Source organism: Cervus canadensis, chromosome 5 (assembly GCF_019320065.1).
Source record: "Cervus canadensis isolate Bull #8, Minnesota chromosome 5, ASM1932006v1, whole genome shotgun sequence".
Lineage (NCBI taxonomy): Eukaryota > Metazoa > Chordata > Mammalia > Artiodactyla > Cervidae > Cervus > Cervus canadensis.
The window spans coordinates 15,570,614-15,591,963 of NC_057390.1; the positions used below are offsets into that span (position 1 = coordinate 15,570,614).

At 37.2% G+C, this 21,350-nt stretch overlaps 1 protein-coding gene across 1 annotated transcript; it reads right to left on the bottom strand.

Moving 5' to 3' along the window:
- Positions 1 to 5,176: 5,176 nt before the first annotated feature.
- Positions 5,177 to 20,918, bottom strand: FAM98A (family with sequence similarity 98 member A). Its single transcript, XM_043468313.1, has 8 exons — positions 20,759 to 20,918; positions 17,324 to 17,472; positions 15,052 to 15,186; positions 11,279 to 11,463; positions 10,168 to 10,248; positions 9,511 to 9,627; positions 7,070 to 7,237; positions 5,177 to 6,978 (listed from the first exon to the last, which is right to left on the bottom strand). The coding sequence occupies exons 1-8, from the start codon at positions 20,809 to 20,811 to the stop codon at positions 6,310 to 6,312; spliced, it is 1,557 nt and encodes a 518-aa protein (XP_043324248.1). The 5' UTR covers positions 20,812 to 20,918; the 3' UTR covers positions 5,177 to 6,309.
- Positions 20,919 to 21,350: the final 432 nt, after the last annotated feature.

Below are 21,350 nucleotides of genomic sequence, written 5' to 3' on the forward strand. Positions count from 1 at the left end.
GGGAACACTCAAAAGAGATATAAAAAGAATTCTGTAACATGAGACAATGAGCAAAGAGTCTCCTAATCTTCAACTCACTCCCTTGACTTTCCTTGACGATGCTGTTACAAGGCTGTTCTAAACACACACTAAATACATTGGAAAATAATTCTCATGTCAGACAAAAAAAAAAAAAAAGAACAAAAACCTAAAAAGCAAAAGGATGCATAGCGACTGTCCATCATAGACTCTGTAGGTGCAGGCAATTGGGATATTTTAGGCTGTTTTGAAATTGGAGAAAAGAGAGAATGCTATGTACTTCTTTGCAATATTTGTTTCAAAATGAAACAGGAAGGGAAAAGAGATATAATCTCTTAGGTTCTGTTTAAGGTGTTCCAGAGTATTAATTACCCCTGTAGTGATAATTGCTAAACACTGAATACCTATTATGTACCAAACACTGTGGTAGGCACTTAACACAGATTATCACACTTAAACCACATACTTGTCCTATGCAGGTGGGAACTGCTATCCAGATTTTCCAGACTGGAAGATTATTTACGGTTTGTTGGTGATGTTGTTCAGTTGCAAAGTCATGTCCTACTCTTTGAGACCCCGTGGATGGTACCAGAATCCTCTGTCCGTGGGATATCCCAGGCAAGAATACTGGAGTTGATTACCATTTCCTTCCTTCCTTTCTTTCCTCCTTGTATTTCCTTCAGGGGATCTTCCCGACCCAGGAACTGAACCTGCATCTCCTGCATTGGCAGGCAGATTCTTTAACTGCTGAGCCACTAGGGAACCCTGGTATGGTTTAGCTAAATTAAATAACTTGCTCAAGGTCACAGAGCTGGTGTACCAGGTTCTGAATCCAGATTACCTGCCTCTAGGTGCTCTAAATGAATCGTTAGATAAGTATTTCTTGTAACCAGCCATTGCTTTCGAATTTTCATACAGATACACATTCATAGCTCTAGTTTGTTACTGAAAAAGTGCCTCTGGGGAAACATATTCTCAATCACTTTTGTTTCTGCATAGCAAGCACCTCAGTAACTGGATAAGAAGTTAACTGATAGCAGCCCTACAAGATATTAAGTGCTTCTCAAGTGGTGCTAGTGGTCAAGAACCTGCCTACCAACGCAGGAGACAGAGAGACGCAGGTTCAATCCCTGGGTCAGGAAGATCCCCTGGAGAAGGGCATGGCAACCCACTCCAGTGTTCTTGCCTGGAGAATCCTATGGACAGAGGCGCCTGGCAGGCTGCAGTCCACAGGGTTGCAAAGAGTCAGACACAACTGAAGTGACTTAGCATACACACACACATACAAGATATTAAACTGTTATAGATCATCATCATTGTAAATAAGATTATCGAATAGCCCTTTCTCATCCCTTTAGGTTAGGGTTTACTTCATACTCGTTTCATTCGAAATTTTTAAATAAATTTCTGATAATTGAAGTTTAGTTAGAATGAAACAAATTTCTCTGTAGTTTCATGTTAGTGTAGTCGACTTATGACTGGTGTTCTATACCACACAACTGGTCTCTACTAATCCTTCAACTAAAAGTGAACAAATCGTGAAAAAAAAAATAGAGCACACACACACAAAAACTAGTCACACTGAATTTCTTATTCTTACTCTAAATAAAAAAATCCTATTTTACCTCCTAAATATTTCCTGAATTTGTCCTTTTGCTCTATTATGCTTGATTAATTTAAGCTCTAAGCTCCTGATTCCAATCTTTGCCTCCCTCCTTAAATCGATTCTCTACTTCTTAGCCAGTGATTATATAGAATCCAAAACTGACCAGGCTACAAGCCTCAGCATACTAAAGCACATACATTAGGTTCAATTTACTTAGCAAAGTATACAGAGCCCTCCATAACCTGACCCGTGCAACTCTTCCAACGTCTCCAGGCAATTTCCACCTCATAGGAACAAGTCTGAACACTGTGCTAGCCTAGCACCCTGGTACAATGTTCAGTTTTTATTGTCTTATGATACGATCATCTATTTCTGGCTCTGCCTCTGGACATTTTCCAAGGCAGGGACTTTCTGACCTTTGTGCTTCAAATACCCAACATGGTGCCTGAATAGGGCAGCACTCAAGTGTTTACTGAAGTGCAGGCTTTGCTCTTATTGAGCAAAGTATAGTAACTGAATAGGTACTGGTCATTTTCATAGACTTTTTCCCCTAAGCTTTTTCCTCAAATTCCTAAGAAATAGTGAAATTTCTTTTCTTCTCCATCTCCACCCTAGGCTTCTTCATTTCCATTTAGTGGGCAGTGAATGATTTACTATGGAAGTTCTCACACCAACTGTTAAGTTCATGCAAAGTCTTTAGCAACACAATTTTGCAGGTGATTCAAAACACCCAAGGTGAAGGAGAGCTTCAACACTGACATACATACCTGCTTAAACACTGATCTGAACCCTTGGAACACATTAACCTATACAAATGTGGATGTGTAGCACTGAGCAACACACAGCATTTCTAGTGACTACCATAATGTTAGTGGAAAATGAGAGAAACAAGAAATGTAGGGGGAAAAGAATTTTATATAATATTAGATACCCTGTGAAGAATGTATTTCTTAATTTAGGTAAACTGAATAGTCCTATCTAAAAAAAATTTTTTTGAATCAAATACCATCCAGGTTACCTAAAGGGGGAGATGGTTAAGTAGTATACACACATTAAAAATCTATTTTCAAAATAGTGTAACACAGGCAAATCAAATGTCCAAAATGGTAGGATGGGCACCACAAAAAAATTCTCAGTGTAAGAATGTAAATGACCTGGGCAGTGGAAAAACATCTAAGTATGCAGGTTTGAATAGCACAGGTCCACTTAAATGTGGATTTTTTTCAATACAGTACTGTACAATCTGCAGCTGAAGGCACAGTACAGAGGGTCAGCAACCCTAACTCCCGCATTGTTCAAAGGTCAGCTGTACATTGAAACAAATTTCAATGCTTTCCCTCAGCATGAATTTATTTAACTCTATTCCAGTTGGATGTTGAGAAATAAGAAATTTCCACCTCTACCCTCCTTGAGTTCTTGTGGACTAATAATAAAACTGACCTAAGACAGATTAGTAGGAGAAAAGGAAACAAATTTTAATTTCTGCAAGCTGAGGTCTCAGAGAAATGGAACCCAGCCAAAGAAGGCAGCTTTTATGTTTTAGATAAAAGAAAAAAAAAATTTTTTTGGTGAGGAATTAACAGGACAAAGAAATTCAGGTTTTGGGCACTTAATTAGTGGAAACTCTAAACAGTTTGGGCTTGGGGTAGTAAATTAAAGAAGTAACAAGGTTGTTGATATGGGCTTCTCAACCTGAATTCCCTATCTTCCACAGTTAGGGTCCTTCTATCTTTAGGTGCATGGAGTATATGTCTCACACAAGAGACTTATTTCTTGCTTTCTGTGAGACAGACGAGGGTCAGAGTGTCCCTCTTTCGTTGGCAGTTTCTTAATTTTAAAATAATCAATATGCCATTGTGGTATGTTTTGGGGGTAGCCAACAGACACTAGCTCTGTTTGGGCCTAGAGCAAGAAATGGAAATGGTAGTGGCATCTCTCTGGCAATTTTCACAGAAAATGTTGACATCCTGTTCTAGCTCCTGGTAGAGATGGAAACAAAACACCAACAAAAGTGTCCTGTCTGTCTCAGTCTATTAAGAAACTATTTTGAGACTTCCCTGGCAGTCTGAGGTCCAGCAGTTAAGGCTCAGTGCTCTCACTGCAGGGGGTGGGTTACAGCCCTGGCTGGGGAACTAAGGTCCCGCACGCTATGCAGTGTGGCCAAAAAAAAAAAATATATATATATTTTAAGATTTCACATGTCAGAAATTCCCTCCTAAAAATTGTTTCTCCAAGAAATTCCTACATTCCCTACACCAGTTAGTCATTATTTTCTACAAGTAAAGGTTAAGAACGTGTGTAAAATCAACACTCTAAATAAACCTAAGAACTTTAATATAACAAAACTAACTAGTGGTTTGAAATATTCTCTTTCTAGAGCACTAAAATATATGTCAAAGAAAAGAAACTAAAAGACAATTCTTTTATGGGTTTATAATGTGAAAATAAAGTTCTGATATGAAGCAGAAAGTAGAGTGCATTGTCAAGAAATATATCATTTGTTTTCTTATATGCTCACATATGAAAAGTAATCACATAAAAATGACATATGAAATGTAAGCTAGTAACCATAAAAATAAAATTCTATTTGTCGAAAGAATGAAACATGTTCATTAAGTACATTGTGGAGTCTGATACTAGAAAACAGATTAAAGCAAACACTAAGGTATATGTTAATACATTCTAAGATACCATTTTAAGATATAAAACCTTGACAATTTTATTTCTAATAGGAAACTCCTATACATACTAAACATATTTAACAGCATTAAGCAGAGACAAACACTTAAAACTTTCAAGATAGAACTTAAAATCTTTAATGATAAATAAAAGTATGTTAAATTATATTCAAATCTGAACACTTTAGAATGGCAAATTCCAGTTGAAAAATCTAATAAACAGGTAAAATTAACAAAATGATCAAGGCTTTTTAAAATGGTTTTAGCAATCAAAAGAATGTAATTATCTCAACATAAATAGAATATTTTGAATGGTAAGTTATGAGTTGATTCTTTACTTTAAAAACCCCAATTTACTAGGAAAAGGAAATACTATTTTTTCTTATAAACATATATTTATATTTTGAATTTCACTTCATTCAAAATGTCTCTCATTCTAAGAAGAATGGAGAAACAAACAAAAAACCCCCTAAAAGATCAGGGCCATTAAAGGATCTTTGCCTAAAACACCACGTAGCAACAGCTACACCTAGTGGTCAGGGATGAGTAGTGTAGTTATCCAGCTATAAAACGATAGTAAAAGGTAAATTCAGAAACAGCTCTTTTTCAGCTTACTTAGGGTAAGGTTTTATCTTTTACCACAAACTATGTTTCAATGAAACACTTGAGAATCTTTGGGGAACAAAGGCCTTAGTCCATAAGATTGAAGCAAGCGTCCAGAATCAGTTCAGTTCAGTTGCTCAGTCCTGTCCGACTCTTTGCGACCCCATGGGCTGCAGCACACCATGCTTCCCTGTCCATCACTAACTCCTGGAGCTTACTCAAACTCATCAGTTTAAAAAAAGTGGCTAAAATAAAACTCAAACCAAAGAGAGAACATACAGATACTTTATTGCTCACCTTTCACACAAAGCACACCTCCAGCCATTTTCTTTCACAGCTTGACAGTATTTACGTGTACAAAAACCCAGCAAGAAGCGTCATGTAGATTTCAGCTACGGTGAGTGTCAAACATCAACTCAGCCAGGCTTTTGTTTTCTGCAGCAATAATAAAGGGCCTCCTGCTCTAAGCAAAAGTCTGTCCTCTTACTTGGTAGTGCATTTCTTTCATTACAAAAAGTCTCCTGCCCAAAGCAAACTAACTTGTATCTGCTGAGCCAGTGGTTTTAACTCGTGCATAAAACAAATTTCAGTTTGCTGTTTCTTCTAGCAGATTTCAAGTAAAAATAAAGTTGAAAGAGGAACTTGTTTTGAATGGATGCAGGTCAGTTTGAATTGCTAAACTTAACTAAATGACTACATGTACTATAGGTTCACAACTTAGTCTGCTTTTATAATCTTTATGGATTTTGGCCGTGTTCAAGGTTTTCCGAGTTGAGCATATGGTACAGTATTCTGTCAAAAGGATAAGGCTACTGAATGTGCTATCTGCAGAAGAGCTCATTTAATAGGAACTGACCTTAAAGTTCTATCATGAAGCAAATGTTGCATAACCTCTCTGAATAAAAAGCCAATCAGGGCAGAACTGTGCTTGGAAAATAGGCATCAGAATACTTTAAGGAAAACACATATAAATGGACTGTTAATATGAGGAAGGTTTCCTAGTTGTAAATCTAAAAAAATCTAGAAGAATTCTCATTTTTCAAAACTGCATATTGAAAACATGAAAACTACTTATTCAAGTAATTTCTTCAGAAAAATACACATGTTCTGACTGTGGAATTAGTCTAAACTGGTCAGTTAAAGGCAGTTTTAATTACCTTTTAAGAAATTCTTCATACAAAGGAGAGATATTGTATGTGTTTCTCAAATAAACAGCATTATGTAAGTCCATTAAAAAAAAAAAAAAGAACAGTATTGTATGAAGACCTACAAATGCTTATGCCAAGCAGGAATCTGCCTGTCACCGGTGATCTCACATTAATTCAAAATCAATGCTGGATTCAGGATTCTGAAACTAAGTTTCTATTACTTGAGCTCTAGCAAAATGTAAGGTTCTAAGTAGCCTCAACTAGTATAATGTCTTCCCTGTCCAAATCCAGAATGATTATACTGGTAACCTCCATGCTGGAAGTGCTGTTCAAATTGCCCCCCTTGATGATAATTCTGGCTCCCTCTTCCTCCCCAACCTCCTCCTTGGCCAGCGCGTCCACCTCGGCCTCCACGACCCCCTCTCCCTCCACGACCACTGCCTCGATCACCGTGATGCCCACCATCTTGGTATCTATTGTCCTGCTGATATCCACCACCCTGGTATCCACTTCCTGTGTAAGTAGATGTTTGGAAGCCACCATAGCCACTGCCCTGATAGCCACCACTGTGGCCACCATGATAGCCACCGGCCTGGAAACCCGCATCTCGATAACCGCCATCTTGGTAGCCACCCCCTCCTCCACTGCCTCCATCTGTCCAGCCTCCTTGATGCTTATTTCCTCTTCCTCCCCCTCGGCCACCATGGTCGTAGCCACCACCACGTCCACCTCTTCCTCCTCCTTGTTGTTCATGACCTCCTCGTCCTCCATATGAGGAATGTTCGTAACCACCTCTCCCGCCTCCTCGTCCTCCGGCTGGTTGCTGGGGGCCATCTTGCCTTTTCTGCCATGGTGGCATCTCTGGGGGTGGAGGTTCGATTTCATTGGGCCTACCTCCTCTGTCAGGAACTCTGCCCATCAACACCTATGGGATAAGAAAGATATTTTAAATTTTAAATTACTTTATTTTAAAAACATAAATATGTTTGAAAGAAAGTTAAAGGTAGTCTTATCACCTTATTGATGGCACAGGCAGTCTTTTCTCTTATAGAGCCACTGCTCGTCCTTAAGATCTTTGACAAGTCTTGTCTTGCAGCCAAAAGGTGGGCAACAGAAATAGTACTTTTAGGAGATAAGACTGAGCGTTTTGGCTGGTAAACCTTCGCCAATTTTTCTGTTTGACTCTGAAAGAAAGTGTTCAAAGACAAATGTCAGTTTTCAAGATGACACAGAAACATTGATGCTAAACAAGTTAAAAGATTTTCAAAATGTTTGATGATAGGATTTACTAGGCTCCAAATGAGAGAAAAAGTTACATACTCACCACTGCTCCTATCTAGTGAAGAACTATCTTAGAGTATAGCTGTCAGACCTGCTGATACAACAAGGAATGATAAAGGGGATAGAAGAGGGTATGGAGATGAAGGGGCTTCCCTTTAAGACTGTGGAACAGAAAAGGTTTCCCATGCTATTGGTCTCAAATGCCTTCATTTTATCTATATCTTATATTTAAATAGATAAAATGAAGGCATTTCTATTATAAATAAGAAAAAGAGAGTCTACTTTATAACCATTTAGTAGAAGTACATTTAATGTATTTGTAACATAAGATCACAAAAGATGAATGAACAAAGGATATAAATAGAAAGTTTACACAAGAGAAAATAAAGTTCCAATAAATATAAAACATGTTTTCCAGATAGGATCAATAAATGCAAATTAAAGTAACCTAAATGTGGGGAAGCAACAACAAATTCTTACCTATTAAATTTGGAAGCAACAGCTACAGCTACAATACACAGGAAAATAGCACAAGAACAAAACGTAATTGCTCAGTCTGTTAGTTATGTACAGGTACTCAAATATTGATGGTAAAAGTTTAAATTATATTATGTGAAAAAGTATAAAAAGAGATGCTTACTATGATTATATATGTAAAGAAGATAATGTTAAAAATGAAAACAGCTATCGTGGTTAAGACAGTGGGATGACAAATAGCTTTTTATTTTTAAAAATTTTCTTTAATAATTAAAAGGCTAAAGAGATTAGCTTGTCTGAGAAACGCTTCCTGAATGTCTTTTATTTCATTTCCTTGTAGTCACTATTGTACCTACAGTAAGTGCTCAATCAATCTTTAGGTGAATAGAAACAAACAAGTTTGAGAAAACAGTTTCATAATAGCTTCAAATAAAACTGATTTTATAATGTAATTTCAAAGTGACATATAAATACATAAATTTCATTACATGAAACAAAAGTTCAAAGAGTAAACAGAAGCTCAGACATACTGCATCAGAACCCCAGGAGTAGAGCCTGTTAACAGCAGTGTTCAGACCAGAATTCCAGTGTTAATACCTGGGGTCAATGCACATCCATCAATCATTACATGCTTTTCTAGTCCAAAGTTGCAGGTTTTTGTTTTTGAAGTACAGTATTATGCCAAGAGTGAAATGACTGCTATCATCAAAGATATTTTAACTAAGGACTGGTACTTCCTCAACAAGAGGCCCCAAAGAGAACAATTTATTCCCTGTGTTACTACTGACTCACTGTGAGATCTCAGGCAAAACCTTCCATTCACTTGGGTCTCCATTTGTTTTTAGTTGCAAAATGAGGGGAGTTAAGACTGATCTCTAAGACCCCTTTCCAACACTAATATATTGTAATTCAGTAAATATCTACCCCATCAATTTAACAGCTAAATAGGACTATACTATGGTTTAAAGATTTTAGGTGAAACTAACATTTATTGTATTAGGAAGATAATGGGAGAACTAAATAAAAACATTTCTCAGTCAATTAAAGTTCAGAAAAAATCTACTTTTAAAAATGAATGCACCATTAAATGAACTTTTAACATTTTGGATCAATCTCCACATAAATTCAAGAATTAGTTCTATTTCAGGGTTCTAAGAAGGTCAAATTAACCAACTGTGCCAATTAATTACCACTTACTGATAAAATAGTAGATATTTAATAAATACCTGTTGGAATGACCAAGATCTTTACCTGGATTATCTTATTTAAGCTAAAATAAAACGAAGTCATACTGGATTCTCCAATTCTCTATAAATGGGTCACAATATTTGATCCTCCAAAATCAGTATTTTTAATTTAATTTATTTATTTAATTAGCAAGTTAAACTGTTAGCTTAAACTAAACAAGTAATTTAAAATTTTATTATTTTTAGTAATTTTTAGGTACTCTACTTTTCTCTTACAAATGGATACTTCCAGTAGGGTTTACAACATATAGCTTTGCTGAAATTTATTAAAAAATTGAAAAATAAGTGTTTTCATTATTGTTGAATGGCTACTCAGTAATTCACTAAAGAAAAACCCCTATGTGTATCTCCTATGTATTTCTCTTATAGTCTGCACTACATCTAAGCTGTGTTAAGTATGTTTAAAGATCACGTCCAGAAATCTCTCCTCTTTTCAGTGATTTAATGTGTACCTTAGCTCTGTCAGACCAGCCAAAAGACTGGACAGTGACATCCAAACGCTTTATTAGCAGCTTTCTCCGAACTTCATATTCATTGGCCACAGCTTGGTTAATTGCTTCTATCTTTTCCTGAAACAAAATTAAAAAGGCCAGTTAGAATTTAAATCTGCTTGATCCCCTATTCCAAAAGGGGAGAAACTGTTTCATTCATAACTGAATGCCCAGCACTCAGCACAAAATGATTTAGGTTATATAATAAACAGAATAATAAGTTATAATAAACTAATGAAATGACAGGCATAATAATGTCATCTCAAAATAGAATAAAGAATATGTAAGTACAAAATTCTCATTTAGTTTTCCTATAACTCACTGTGTGGAGCTCAGCCCAGTGAAGCTTTTGGCTTGAAGGCAACCCATTTGGCAATTAGAAACATGCATCATACTGAACTTCAATTTAATCAGCTGTGTGAAATTTTTTACAAATTATGAAAGAAGTACTCCTAATGTTACATAAATAAAATTATTTTGGATAAATCTTAAGACTTACAAAAATGATTCTAAGGATGTCCACCATATTAGAGAATATAACTTCAAAGCACAAACATAAATATCCTGAGATAGGTAGATGGCTCCTTACAAAGTTTACTCAGGATGCTCACTACTCACCCAGTGGGCCGGTCCCATTGGCTTCTTCAATAAAGGCTTTCCCACATGATTAGGTGGAACTTTTGCTAATGTTTCCTTTAACTGACACAAAAACATAAATGAATGAATAAACAAATCTAAAAGTAAAACACATCCTCCTCATCTTCCCAACTCCCATCATATCCTGCCATCAAAAGAAGATTCCTGACAGAGGCAAAGGTGGAGGATGTTTTGAAATGTACAAGACCCACATGATAAAGACACTCACTTGACCCACTCCTCAGGTGTCTATGGAAGCATGAGTCCTTCACTGCACCTAGAACAGTGCCTGACAACAGTGGGCACTCAATATGTATTTGCTGAATGAATGAATGAACACACAGAAAAATATGGACTATGGATACACTGCTGCTCCCTGGTAGAGTTCAGCCAAATTTGTGCATCATGGCATCCATCTACCCCACAAGGCAAATGTAGCAATTCTTAGAGTCCAGCAGATATGCATATAGAGAATAACTCTGCTATAATAAGTATCATTCTCTTCTGTTCATTAATTTTTTAATTAAAATTGCTTGTTCCTAATCAATTATATAAAGACTCTTAACTGTTGATAATATGTAGTATAAAAACAATTCTAACTTATTTTCATGTACTAGATTATATTAGCAGTTAACATAACTAGTTTGTCAAATGAAACATGTAAGACTTGAAGTGACTGGATTAAAATCCCAAAACATTTACATCCTTTTCTGTCCAGTCAATGGGGAGAATGGTGGTAACATTTAATGATAAAGACCTCAAAATTATTAATTGCATCAAAGTTCAATGATAAAATAACTTTTAAATGGACTTAAGTCCTAATTCTCTTTACATTATTTCTAGTTTATTTCAGTTTATAAATCAAGGTGCAAAGTTTCCTTTTTGAAAAAGAAACATGTTAGTATGTTAAAAAAATAGTAAAATACCAATTTTTCTTGAAGGTATCTAGGATTTAAAACGCAAAAGTCATTTAGTAACAATCACTTAAAAATATGTACATTAGGTTCCCATTAAGAGAAATTAACTTGCTTCATTTCAAACAACTGTAGGACTATGCCTTTAATACACTACAATCTGGTACTAAAGGTCTTACTTTTTTTTCAATCCCGCTGAAGAATTGGAACATAGTTATATTGGCTGGAGGTTTGGACATTCCTAGAGCAATACATATGCCTTTCAACTCTTGAAAGACCTCACTACCGCCTCCTTCTTGAGCTTTTTTTGGAAGAGTATTCACACAGAGCATTCTGGCAGCTTCTAGTTCTGAGATGAGGTATGCTGAAGTAAACAAAATAAGATTTCAAAATGAGATACAGCTACAATTAATAGTCATAAGTCTGGAGTCACAACTCTATAGATCTAATGATACGTAATAAAGCTGCAAGAATGGATAAAAACAAGAAAGGAAAACCATTTTTTACCTGCAAATTATGTAACACATAATCTGGTTCTGTAATTCAGTATTTAACCAATATATGTTTAAAGCCTGATTTAAAAGCAAGCAATTCTTTTTTGAAACCAAAAGATCAAGGTAGATCACATCTTAAAATCTGATTCTTGCATTTCACTATCAAGGAACCTCCAGAACATGGGTTGGCATCTGTTAACAAACTGGCAAAAGGTGGCAGGTGGCTAGTTTTCAGCAACAGTTAAAAAGGTTACATATATATATGTGTGTGTATATATATATATCTATATCTATACTTTACTTCTCACAACTGATACACACCAGTGATATAACTATCTTGCCCTCTTACCTTCCAACACTCAAGGAGTCTGTTTAAGACTGGAGTGAAAGAGTATTTTTAAGTGGTCAAAGCTTCACTTACAAGAGAAGGGGGAAGGTACTAAATTTACAAACATTCCTTTTCCATGCATGGTCTCCAGTAGCCTAATGTCACCTTCTGGCAGGTCACACAATACACTCTTTCATCTATATTCTTCTTAATAGTCCCTTTCCTCCTATATTCCTCATTCTCACCCCCTCCCCTGGAGGGGGGAAAAAAAAAACCCAAAACTTTCTAATCATTTCTGGGCGGAGTCCTTTCATATCAGTAATTCCCTTGTTCATTGACTTCAGCCAGGTATAATGAGAGCTGCAATCTGCTTCAGATAATTCAGTTGAAGGTAAAAATATTCAATCTTATTCCTTTTACCTTCCAAGGGACATTTATATTTTTAAATGTTTAATAATCATTTGGATCTTAGGATTTCAGGTTATGTGACAAAGTGAGAACCTTCTGACAATATTAGGAAGAGAGCTGGAAAAAGACATTTTCTGGGCTCTTAAGCCCTACAGTAAGTATAAAAGAATGATCAGCCTGAATATCTCATTTCCTATACCTAAGGTGTAATGTGAGAAGTACAGGGGTCATAATTTTAGCAGACCATTTCTGAAAAGCTGCCAAATCCTATTCTAGAATAAACAGCTAAGATTCTAGAAAGGTCATTCTAAATGGGTTTGATAAAATCTTAACATGTTCTATATAGCAAACTGCATGAATTAAAAGATCAAAATAGTAAAACCCCACTGCCATGAAAATAACCAACTGTTTTTGCAAATAAGGTTTTCTTGGAACATGGCCACACTCTAAAATTCATTTACATGTCATCTATGGCCACTAAAATGCTACAACAGTGGAGTTAAGTAGTTGCCAGAGACCTTATGGCCCACAAAGCAGAAAATATTTACTATCTGGCCCTTTAAGAAAAAGTTTGCCAACCCTTGCTCTAGAAAATCATATATATGATTTAATAAATTGGTCTCTAAATTTGGGACAACATAGCTCAGGCATTCACAAAATTAGTTTACCAACACAATTACCATCAAAAAGCATTAATTGTAACTGGTGTGTTCAAAATATCAGAAAAGGCACTGAAGATATAAAACATAACAAAAAAAGATTATCTCTACTGACAATCTAATTAGAAATAAAGAATATATGCATACAAAGATATTAGACTTATTATACCTAAGGGAAATATTAATATACTGACAACCACAAAGGCCAATTAAGAGCCACAAGAGTTCTTAACCTGACACATGAGAGTTTTTCAGCCAGTACAGACTATTAGAGAATACACTATTCTGTGTTACTAACAATTCTAACGAGGTTGGTTATTTTCCCCCCTCAGGAATTAAAAGATTCAATTCAATGAGGTAGGGTGCTGCAAGAAGCAAGTAAAATTATAGCACTGAGATGTGACAACTGATACTTGGAAAGATGAAAAATATTTATACAGAGTGAAAAGAGGATGAGTACATGTACATAAATGCGTACTAGCATGAGAGAGGATACAAACCGGGGAATATTCAGAAAGAGGAAAGAGCAGAAGCAAAGATAAAGAGAAGGAAGGGAGCAGTGTGTATGTGTGTATGAAGAATTCCAAAAGCAGAGTAAGCTTTAGTCGATTTAGTCATTTAGTTGAGGAGCAAACAATTATATATTCTTGAAAAGCTTTTGAGGTAACAGCACATTAAAATATAATGATGACCCTGAGTCCAAAATAATAATGTTCAGAACAGCCTGCTTAAGAAACAGGAAAGAGTTAAAGGCATTTTTATAAAATATTTATATTCTAAGTGGTTTTTTTATAAGCACCAGGAACAGAAACACCAAACTCTTTTTGAGCTCTCTGGAAGAATTAGCTAATTCAGGGTCCTTACTGAGCTTTCCACACAGCTGTTGTCTTCCTATGTAAGATAACATATTCTAAGTGCCAAATATCAGGTATTGGTAAGGATAAGCAGTGCTACAAAGGAAGATTCAGTGAGTATACTGTGGCTGAGCCAGTTACTGGATTACACAATTTGAAGGATAATGAATGCATGTATAAGAACCACATGCCAGCAATATCAGTATCTTAAGCAGTATCTAACAATATGCACCCATCCCCCACCCATACACCCACCCAGTAACAATCATTTGGCAAAGGTGAAGTTAAAGTGATTTTAGAATACCTTAGTTCCTAAATATAATGGCTATGAACACATGCTTTTTTAAAAACTAAACATTCAAAATTGGAGTTGCATAATTTTTCAGAAGCCATAGTTAAGTTGTAAATTCAAACATTTGAAAGATGCTCTGAATAGTGTTTGTCATAATAAGAACTATAATATTCACTTAACCAAAGCTTAATCTAAATGTGTCTCAGAATGCTACAAAAATTCTAAGTTTAAGACGACTGGTGAGAGTTATTGGAGAGTTATCGGAGAGTTTACATAAGGCAATAAAATTTGTGAGTCTACTTACTGTTTCTCAGGGTAAAAAGAAAAATAGTAGTTAGTATATTAAAAAAAATAACATAGAAGGAAATAACTTTTCATAAAAATTTACTTCCCAAATGATGAGTAAGTACAGGAACAATCCAAATAGTATTCTAGAAATGCTTACATTGTAATTTGACATCTTTACAAATTTGAAATCCACAAATAATTACCCAGCCACAAAGAAATAACAACACAAAATACTTTAAATAATTACATTTTCCATTTACTGTGCCTAGAATGGTTACTGTCCACAAATTAAAAAAAAAAAACAAAAAACTTCATTATCCCCATAGTATTTTCCTAGCTGATTTTAGTGTGCTTCTGGTCTAGAACACTGATGTTTGGATGATAACTCACTTGGATAACCTCTAGCAGTACTTTTAGTCATGTCAGGTGAAGCACAGCAGGCTGAGCACCACACCGAATTTAAACCATAAAATAGTAGCAATTACAAAATGACACTGCTACCAGTGCATGAATCCACCATTAGCTTCTTAGTTGGAAATTTTAAACAAGGTTTTCTTTAAACCTGTTTTATTAGTCATGGAAAACATAAACAGAAAATAATAGCTACATTCTAGTAGCCATTAACTTACTGAGCAAAAGGAGGCAGTTCTTCTGAATGAGAAGGCGCTTGGTCACATCGCCAGATGTCAGTGAAAGATATGGACAGTTCATCTCCCCTAGTAGCCCACTCACCTCAAGCTGGAATTCTTCAGCTTCACTTGGGCCTTTTAAGAATTAAAATAATCTTATTTAACAAAAATTACTGTTTTCCCCACTGGCATAGTAATTATCTATAAATTGAAAATTTTAATAGTATTTTCCTAACACAAGTACCTTTCTCTTCTAATCCATCCTTTCTCACACTACTGCCTATTTGCTTTCTTAAACAGTTTTCACTAGGTTATTACCTTTAATGGATTCCTAAGTTCCACCTCATCCAATCTAATTTTTTCTGTTTGCCTTTGAAGATTCTTCACAGCCTCTTTGCTTGCCCTTTCTGGTATACTGGTAGGAGTAGTTCCTATTACTTGTATATAGTAGTTACCTACAACCTCCAGAAATTTTCCCTCTAGTGGTGCCAGGCTGGTCTCCTCACCATCCTGGAAATGGGCAGTCTCATTTCTACCTAACATGTCCTAATCACAGTGACTCCCTGTGATTGATATGCCCTTTACCCTCTCCTCCGCTATTAAATCCCACATATCCATCAAAGTCCAATGGTCTTGGTCTTGCTCCTTGATGAAACCTTCCCCAAAGCCTGCTACACTCACCGAGTTTCCTTCCCTGTGAACCACAAAGTGAACCATTTAACTACTGTTCTAATCTCTATTTGTTTCAGTTGTGTCTAAAATTCCCATTTGAAGATGGTGAACATGATTTCTATTTCTGTCTTCTCATAACATGTCAGATACAGTGTTTACTGGCTGAACCAAGAAAAAGCAATACTCTTCTTCCTTACTGTTTTGATAGTACTCTATCCAGTATCGCAAAGGGGTAAAATTTAACTAATACACTGACAGAGTCTCTTGATTTGACTCCATTTTCTCACCTATAAAATGGGAAGAATGCATTATCAGTGTTTTGCAAGCTGTGTTCTCTGAACTTTAGAGTTTAAAAGAACTCTGTTAGAGGCAGCTGGAGAAGAGACAGCTGTGCTCAGAGCACTCCCTCTTAACTTCAACTAGAACACCATACTGTTACCTCTTTTGTATTGACTTCTATATGTTTTCATCTGAACAACAGGGCTCCTGGTTATAAACAGTTACCGTCTAGTATTAACTGTTTTCAAAGGCACCCGCAGTCTCTGAAATGTCAGGGAAACAGGCAATGTAAAGAACACTGGCTCCCAAACCTGACTGCTGGGGACTGAAGCCTGCCTGTATCACTTACTGGTTGTGTGACCTCAGGCAAGGGACTTAACCTTTGTGCTACCTTGTTTGATGTATAAAAGGAGGAATAAAAGCAGCCTGGTAGGGTTGCCCTGGGGTTTAAATGAGTTAACACTTGTAAAGTGCTTAGAATATGGCTAGTGCTCAGTAAGTGTAAGCTGTTGCTACTATTTTACACTATACTCTCCTTAATAATTACAGCTGGATGCAACTAACTATACACATTAAATATACTAAATACATAAGAGTAAGCTCTTCAAAATTGGATTCCATAGCGGGGGATTATGTGTATAGTTTTCCACAAGGGTGGATTAGCAAGTGAGCATTTTTCTTTGTTTCCTATTATGGGTTTACCTATGATAGGAGGGAACCAGGGTGTGGAGTGTCAGGTTCCAAAGCTTTTGATTCTTTCACAGCATCAAAACTAGTGCTAAAGCAGTAACAAAATTGGCAAATAAATACCAAACAGCTCTCCACACCATAAATCTGATGATGATGGATCTGGTTGTGATGAACCTAGTGATACATTCCTATGATACAGAAAGTTCCTTAATAAAGTGTTTTTTCTCCCCATGTATAACAGAATTATAATGCATTTACATGTTATATATACTTCTGGAATTTGGTAATCCTCAGAGAAAAACACCCCAATTTCTAGTTTTGGCCACCAATTCAAGATCTTACAATTTTTACAAAGAATGAAAAGTTCATATATACTCTGTCTCCATTTTTTTGATCTCAATAAAAGGGTCTTTTCAATTTCCACAAACAGCTGTAAGCCTACATTCTGGTTTTTCAACTTCAGAATTACCTTATCTATAAAAACAATGGAGGGGAAAAAAAGCATTGTTTCCTTATGAATTTTTTTTTACATTTATAAAGAATTTGAAATTTCAGTTGTAGAACTGATAGTGTTCACTCAAAATACAAACTTCATTTTTATATTTGCACCTAAAACTGAATGTTTACTTACTGTTAGTTGCTTGCACATTTTCCTCTAGTTTACAGAGCACTCTTAATTCAGACACCAACCAAGCACAGAGTTTGGTAAACTCAGGGGAACTGGCTCCAGCAGTGACGGCCTGAGACAGAGCGCCATCTTCTAACAATGGACCCTTGTAACTGGTGAGTAAGAAATTACACTTCAGAAGAACATAAAAAATCACATCTAATATGTTACAAATACAATATATTCACATTTTATTTGTTTAATCAAGCAATGATTTAATAAAGCTACAATGACCACTCTCTAAACTTGCATATATAAATAAACCATTAAAAAAGCAAGCTAATCCCTTCAAAATATGTGAATACTGAATAGACTCAGGTACTAGTAAATTATGTCAACCTCTGTACATTTACGGAGAGCTCACTGTACAAAGGTTTGCTTTCTCACTTTAATTAAATCAGCATTAAAACCAGATTATAAGTGATAAATTATACTATAGTTTGGGCTTCCCTGGTGCTCAGTGGTAAAGAATCTAACTGCAATGCAGAAGACATGGATTTGATCCCTGGGTCGGGAAGATCCCCTGGAGAAGGGCAGGGCAATCTACTCCAACATTCTTGCCTGGAGAATCCCACGGACAGAGGGGCCTGGTGGGCTAAAGTCCATAGGGCCACAAAGAGTCTGACATGACTGAAGTGACTGAACATGCACACATGCATGCCATAGTTTACTATTTGAGAAATAAAACTTAGATGTCTTTTCTAGAAGATATTCCAGAAATTAGAGGTTTTAATAATTTTCTTTAAAAGCAAAAACTTGCCAATTATTATTTCTTTCTTCTATATTTAATGATAGTTAAAATTAGTAAGACATACTAGTACCAGAGAAACGTCAAGATTAATTTAATAATTGCTGGCAAATTGATGTTTGGGTGAACTGGTGCAAATGAATCCCAATCCTTTCTAAGGGATTCAAATGTAATTTTAAAAAATTATTAAATGTTTAGATATTCATAAAAGACAATAGTAACAATGAACCTCAATCTAGAAAATAGCTAGAATTAAGTATTTTGTCATTCTCAAAGTCATTTAAAAATATACATTCTTCAGAAGGTTATTTTATCTTTTAAATGTAATATTGATAAATACTTATTAAATATGCTCAAGGTAGTTTGATATTTAGAGGTACAGAAATGCCATTCAGTTTTTTTTAAAATGTAACTATATTCTTACATATTTAATGGGACAGAAGAAACCTCACACACAAAAATGAGGTTATATAAAGTATAGTCTGACATCTACATTTAAAATCAATTATTAGACAGTGAAATAAAAAAAAACCAGGCCTAGAAACTTCTCCTCCTGTTACACATTTAAACTTATTAATTTTTTCCTGCAAGTAATTACTGAATTCCTACTGTGTACCAGGCTAAAAATAAATGATTGTCATTTATTTCTAATTGTTGCTGTTTTTCACTTGCTCAGTCTTGTCCGACTTTTTGTGACCCATGGACTACAGCACACCAAGCTTCCCTGTCCTTCACTATCTCCCAGTGTTTGCTCAAACTCATGTCCATGGAGTCGGTGATGTCATCCAACCATCTCATCCTCCATCACCTACCTCTCCTGCCCTCAGTCTTTCACAGCAAATCCTTGAAAAGTACATGTCATTTAATTAAGGCTAAATTGTAATGGCTGAATGCCACCAAACTAGGTAGTTATACGTTAAAATTTATAGTCAAGTTTTCAGAGTATCCCACGGTTTACACTACAACCCATCTCCATGATTTATTTAACTAGAGTTATTATAGTGACAATGACTTTTATAGTACCCAAGAGAAGAAAAACATAGTTAACAGAGAATAAAAGAACAATAATGAGAAGAAGCGGCATCAATCACTTAATTGTTAAGGGACCTCTATCCATGCAGAGTGACTATATTTAAATAAGGTTTACCTCCATCCTCTCTCTACTTCTCCTTCATCACTAATCTTAAGTGTTCTTCCAGGAAGCTTAGGACTTGTTTCCTTTTCCAGTTTTCCTTCCCCACTTCCTCTACTTTTCCTGGTTCTCCTCAGTTCTCTTCACAGCATGTTTTCACAGTGTAAACTTCAATTCTACCTCACTCTCTACCCTTAAAAGCTCAGACCAACACTGTCAACAGAACAAATGTTCCTCAAAAATGTTTACTGAATGGTTTCATGTCTGAAATCTAGCAGTTTAAAGTTTGAGAGACCCACCAAAAAGACACCATTTCACTGAGTGTGACTTTTAAATAGGCCCTCATCAAAGAAATAAGCCACCTAAAGCCTGGAATATTCATGAAAATTCAGAGCAAGTTCCAGAGAAAAGTACAATGACAATTCACATTGACAAAAAAAGATGATAAGCACTACCATTTCCTTTCCTAAAAATCCGTGCCAGGACAAGTTACTTAAACAGGCAGATGTTGGGAAACCTCATGGTATCCGTTCCCAAATAAGAAAGGTTTTCCACAGCAAGGTAAAACCTAGGGGAAGGTTTTGGTAACGGACTTGATACTTTATAAATACAGTTACCTAAATCTGTTTTTCTTTTCTTTCTTTTTTTGGGGATACCATATCTATAAGCAAATATTTAATCATACAGTTTGTTTCTGGAACCACATTTAGCCCAAGAAATTCTAAGTTCTCAAGTTTTAACTGAGCACCCTGAACTGGGTGACCCAGTGAGATAAGAAGCCCTATTTCCAGCTTCTAGATACTAATGAATTATGGTCCGGTAACTGTCATGGGGTGAGACAAAATGCACAACAAATACACGGAGACTTGGTGGGTGAAGATGGCCCTAAGGGAAAGGGCTAATGGGGCTCAATGAAGGAGTGTCAGAATCAAGGGAAACTCCCCATGATTCCCACGAAGGTGGCGACAGGTTAGGTGCACAAGTGAGCTGGCAGGAGGAACGGATGCAGCGCACAGACTTGTGGCTGAGGGAAGCCTGGGTGCATGCAGACATGACTGGGCAAAGGAGATTTTTTTTTTGAGAGAACTGGGGTGGTGTAGGAGCAGGGGCTCAAGACAGGAGCTGGAAGTTTGGAGGACAAGTAGGAAAACAGAAAATCAACTTTGGCAACCTCCAGAGTGAGGGGGTAGGGCAGGAGGACAGGGAGCAAGGAAAGGAGCTCAGGGAGGGTGGTGGCGAGAGCCAGACCCAGACAATGACACGCATGACTGACAAACGCTGCGGGTAAGTCGGCTGCAGGGCGCACAGGGCAAGCCTAGGGGCGTCGCAGCCGGAGGACCCCAACCCGACAGGGCAGGCGGTGGACGTAGAATTGGGGTCCCGGAGCTACAGGGAGGCGACAGCCAGGAGCCAAGGGTTGCGGCGCGGAGAGGCAGGTGTCTCTGACTGAGGCGGAGAAGGAGTTCCCGAGGGGTCTGTAGTGTGGGGGTTTGGGAGACCGGTGCCCTGGCAGTCTTACCCCAGATCTTCCAACGACTCCAAGATGTCAGTCTCCATGAGGTCACACTCCATGCTACTGTGGTATTCAAATTTCCGAGTCGTCAGGCTCCCCTCTTCGCCGGCAACGCGTACACTCGCGCATGCGCTGCCTCTCCGGAACCTCCAAGTCAACAGCTGGCGCCTCAGCCCCTGCACTGCGCATGTCTGGAGCGTGCGCAAGAAACTTGGTTCCGCCTGTCGCCCGGCCCCGGCCGGCTAATGGATGGCCAGGTGACACCTTTTGCACATGCGTATTGCTGAAGAGTGAAGCCGGCGGCCCCAAGAAGGGCAGGAAGTCTGGCTGCGTGGCAGCTGGGCGTGGGGACTTAGGCGAGGCGGGGAGCGCGCTAACTTTTTCTAATTGGTGTACGCATGTGCGAGTCGTGGGGCGAGGCAGGTGGGGGAGGATCGTCTGGGGTGGGGGGGTCCCATAACTTGGCTGAGTGCTGGCTGAGAATGAGTCTCTGGATCTCGAAGAGTTACCAGAGTGGATGTCTGCAGCCAGCTGGCATTTTGTAGCTTTAGCTGTGGGTCATCCTTGCGCTCCGAGATAGTTCCTTAGCTTAGGGGTA

Bases quoted from the DNA above. Each gene is read 5' to 3' on its own strand.
- FAM98A (XM_043468313.1), bottom strand. From the start codon at position 20,811: ATGGAGTGTGACCTCATGGAGACTGACATCTTGGAGTCGTTGGAAGAT. The intron at 11,464-15,051 runs GTAAGTTAATGG...TGTTTACTTCAG, and splicing joins GAACTGCCTCCTTTTGCTCA to CATACCTCATCTCAGAACTA. The intron at 7,238-9,510 runs GTACACATTAAA...ACTTTCTTTCAG, and splicing joins GCTGGTCTGACAGAGCTAAG to AGTCAAACAGAAAAATTGGC.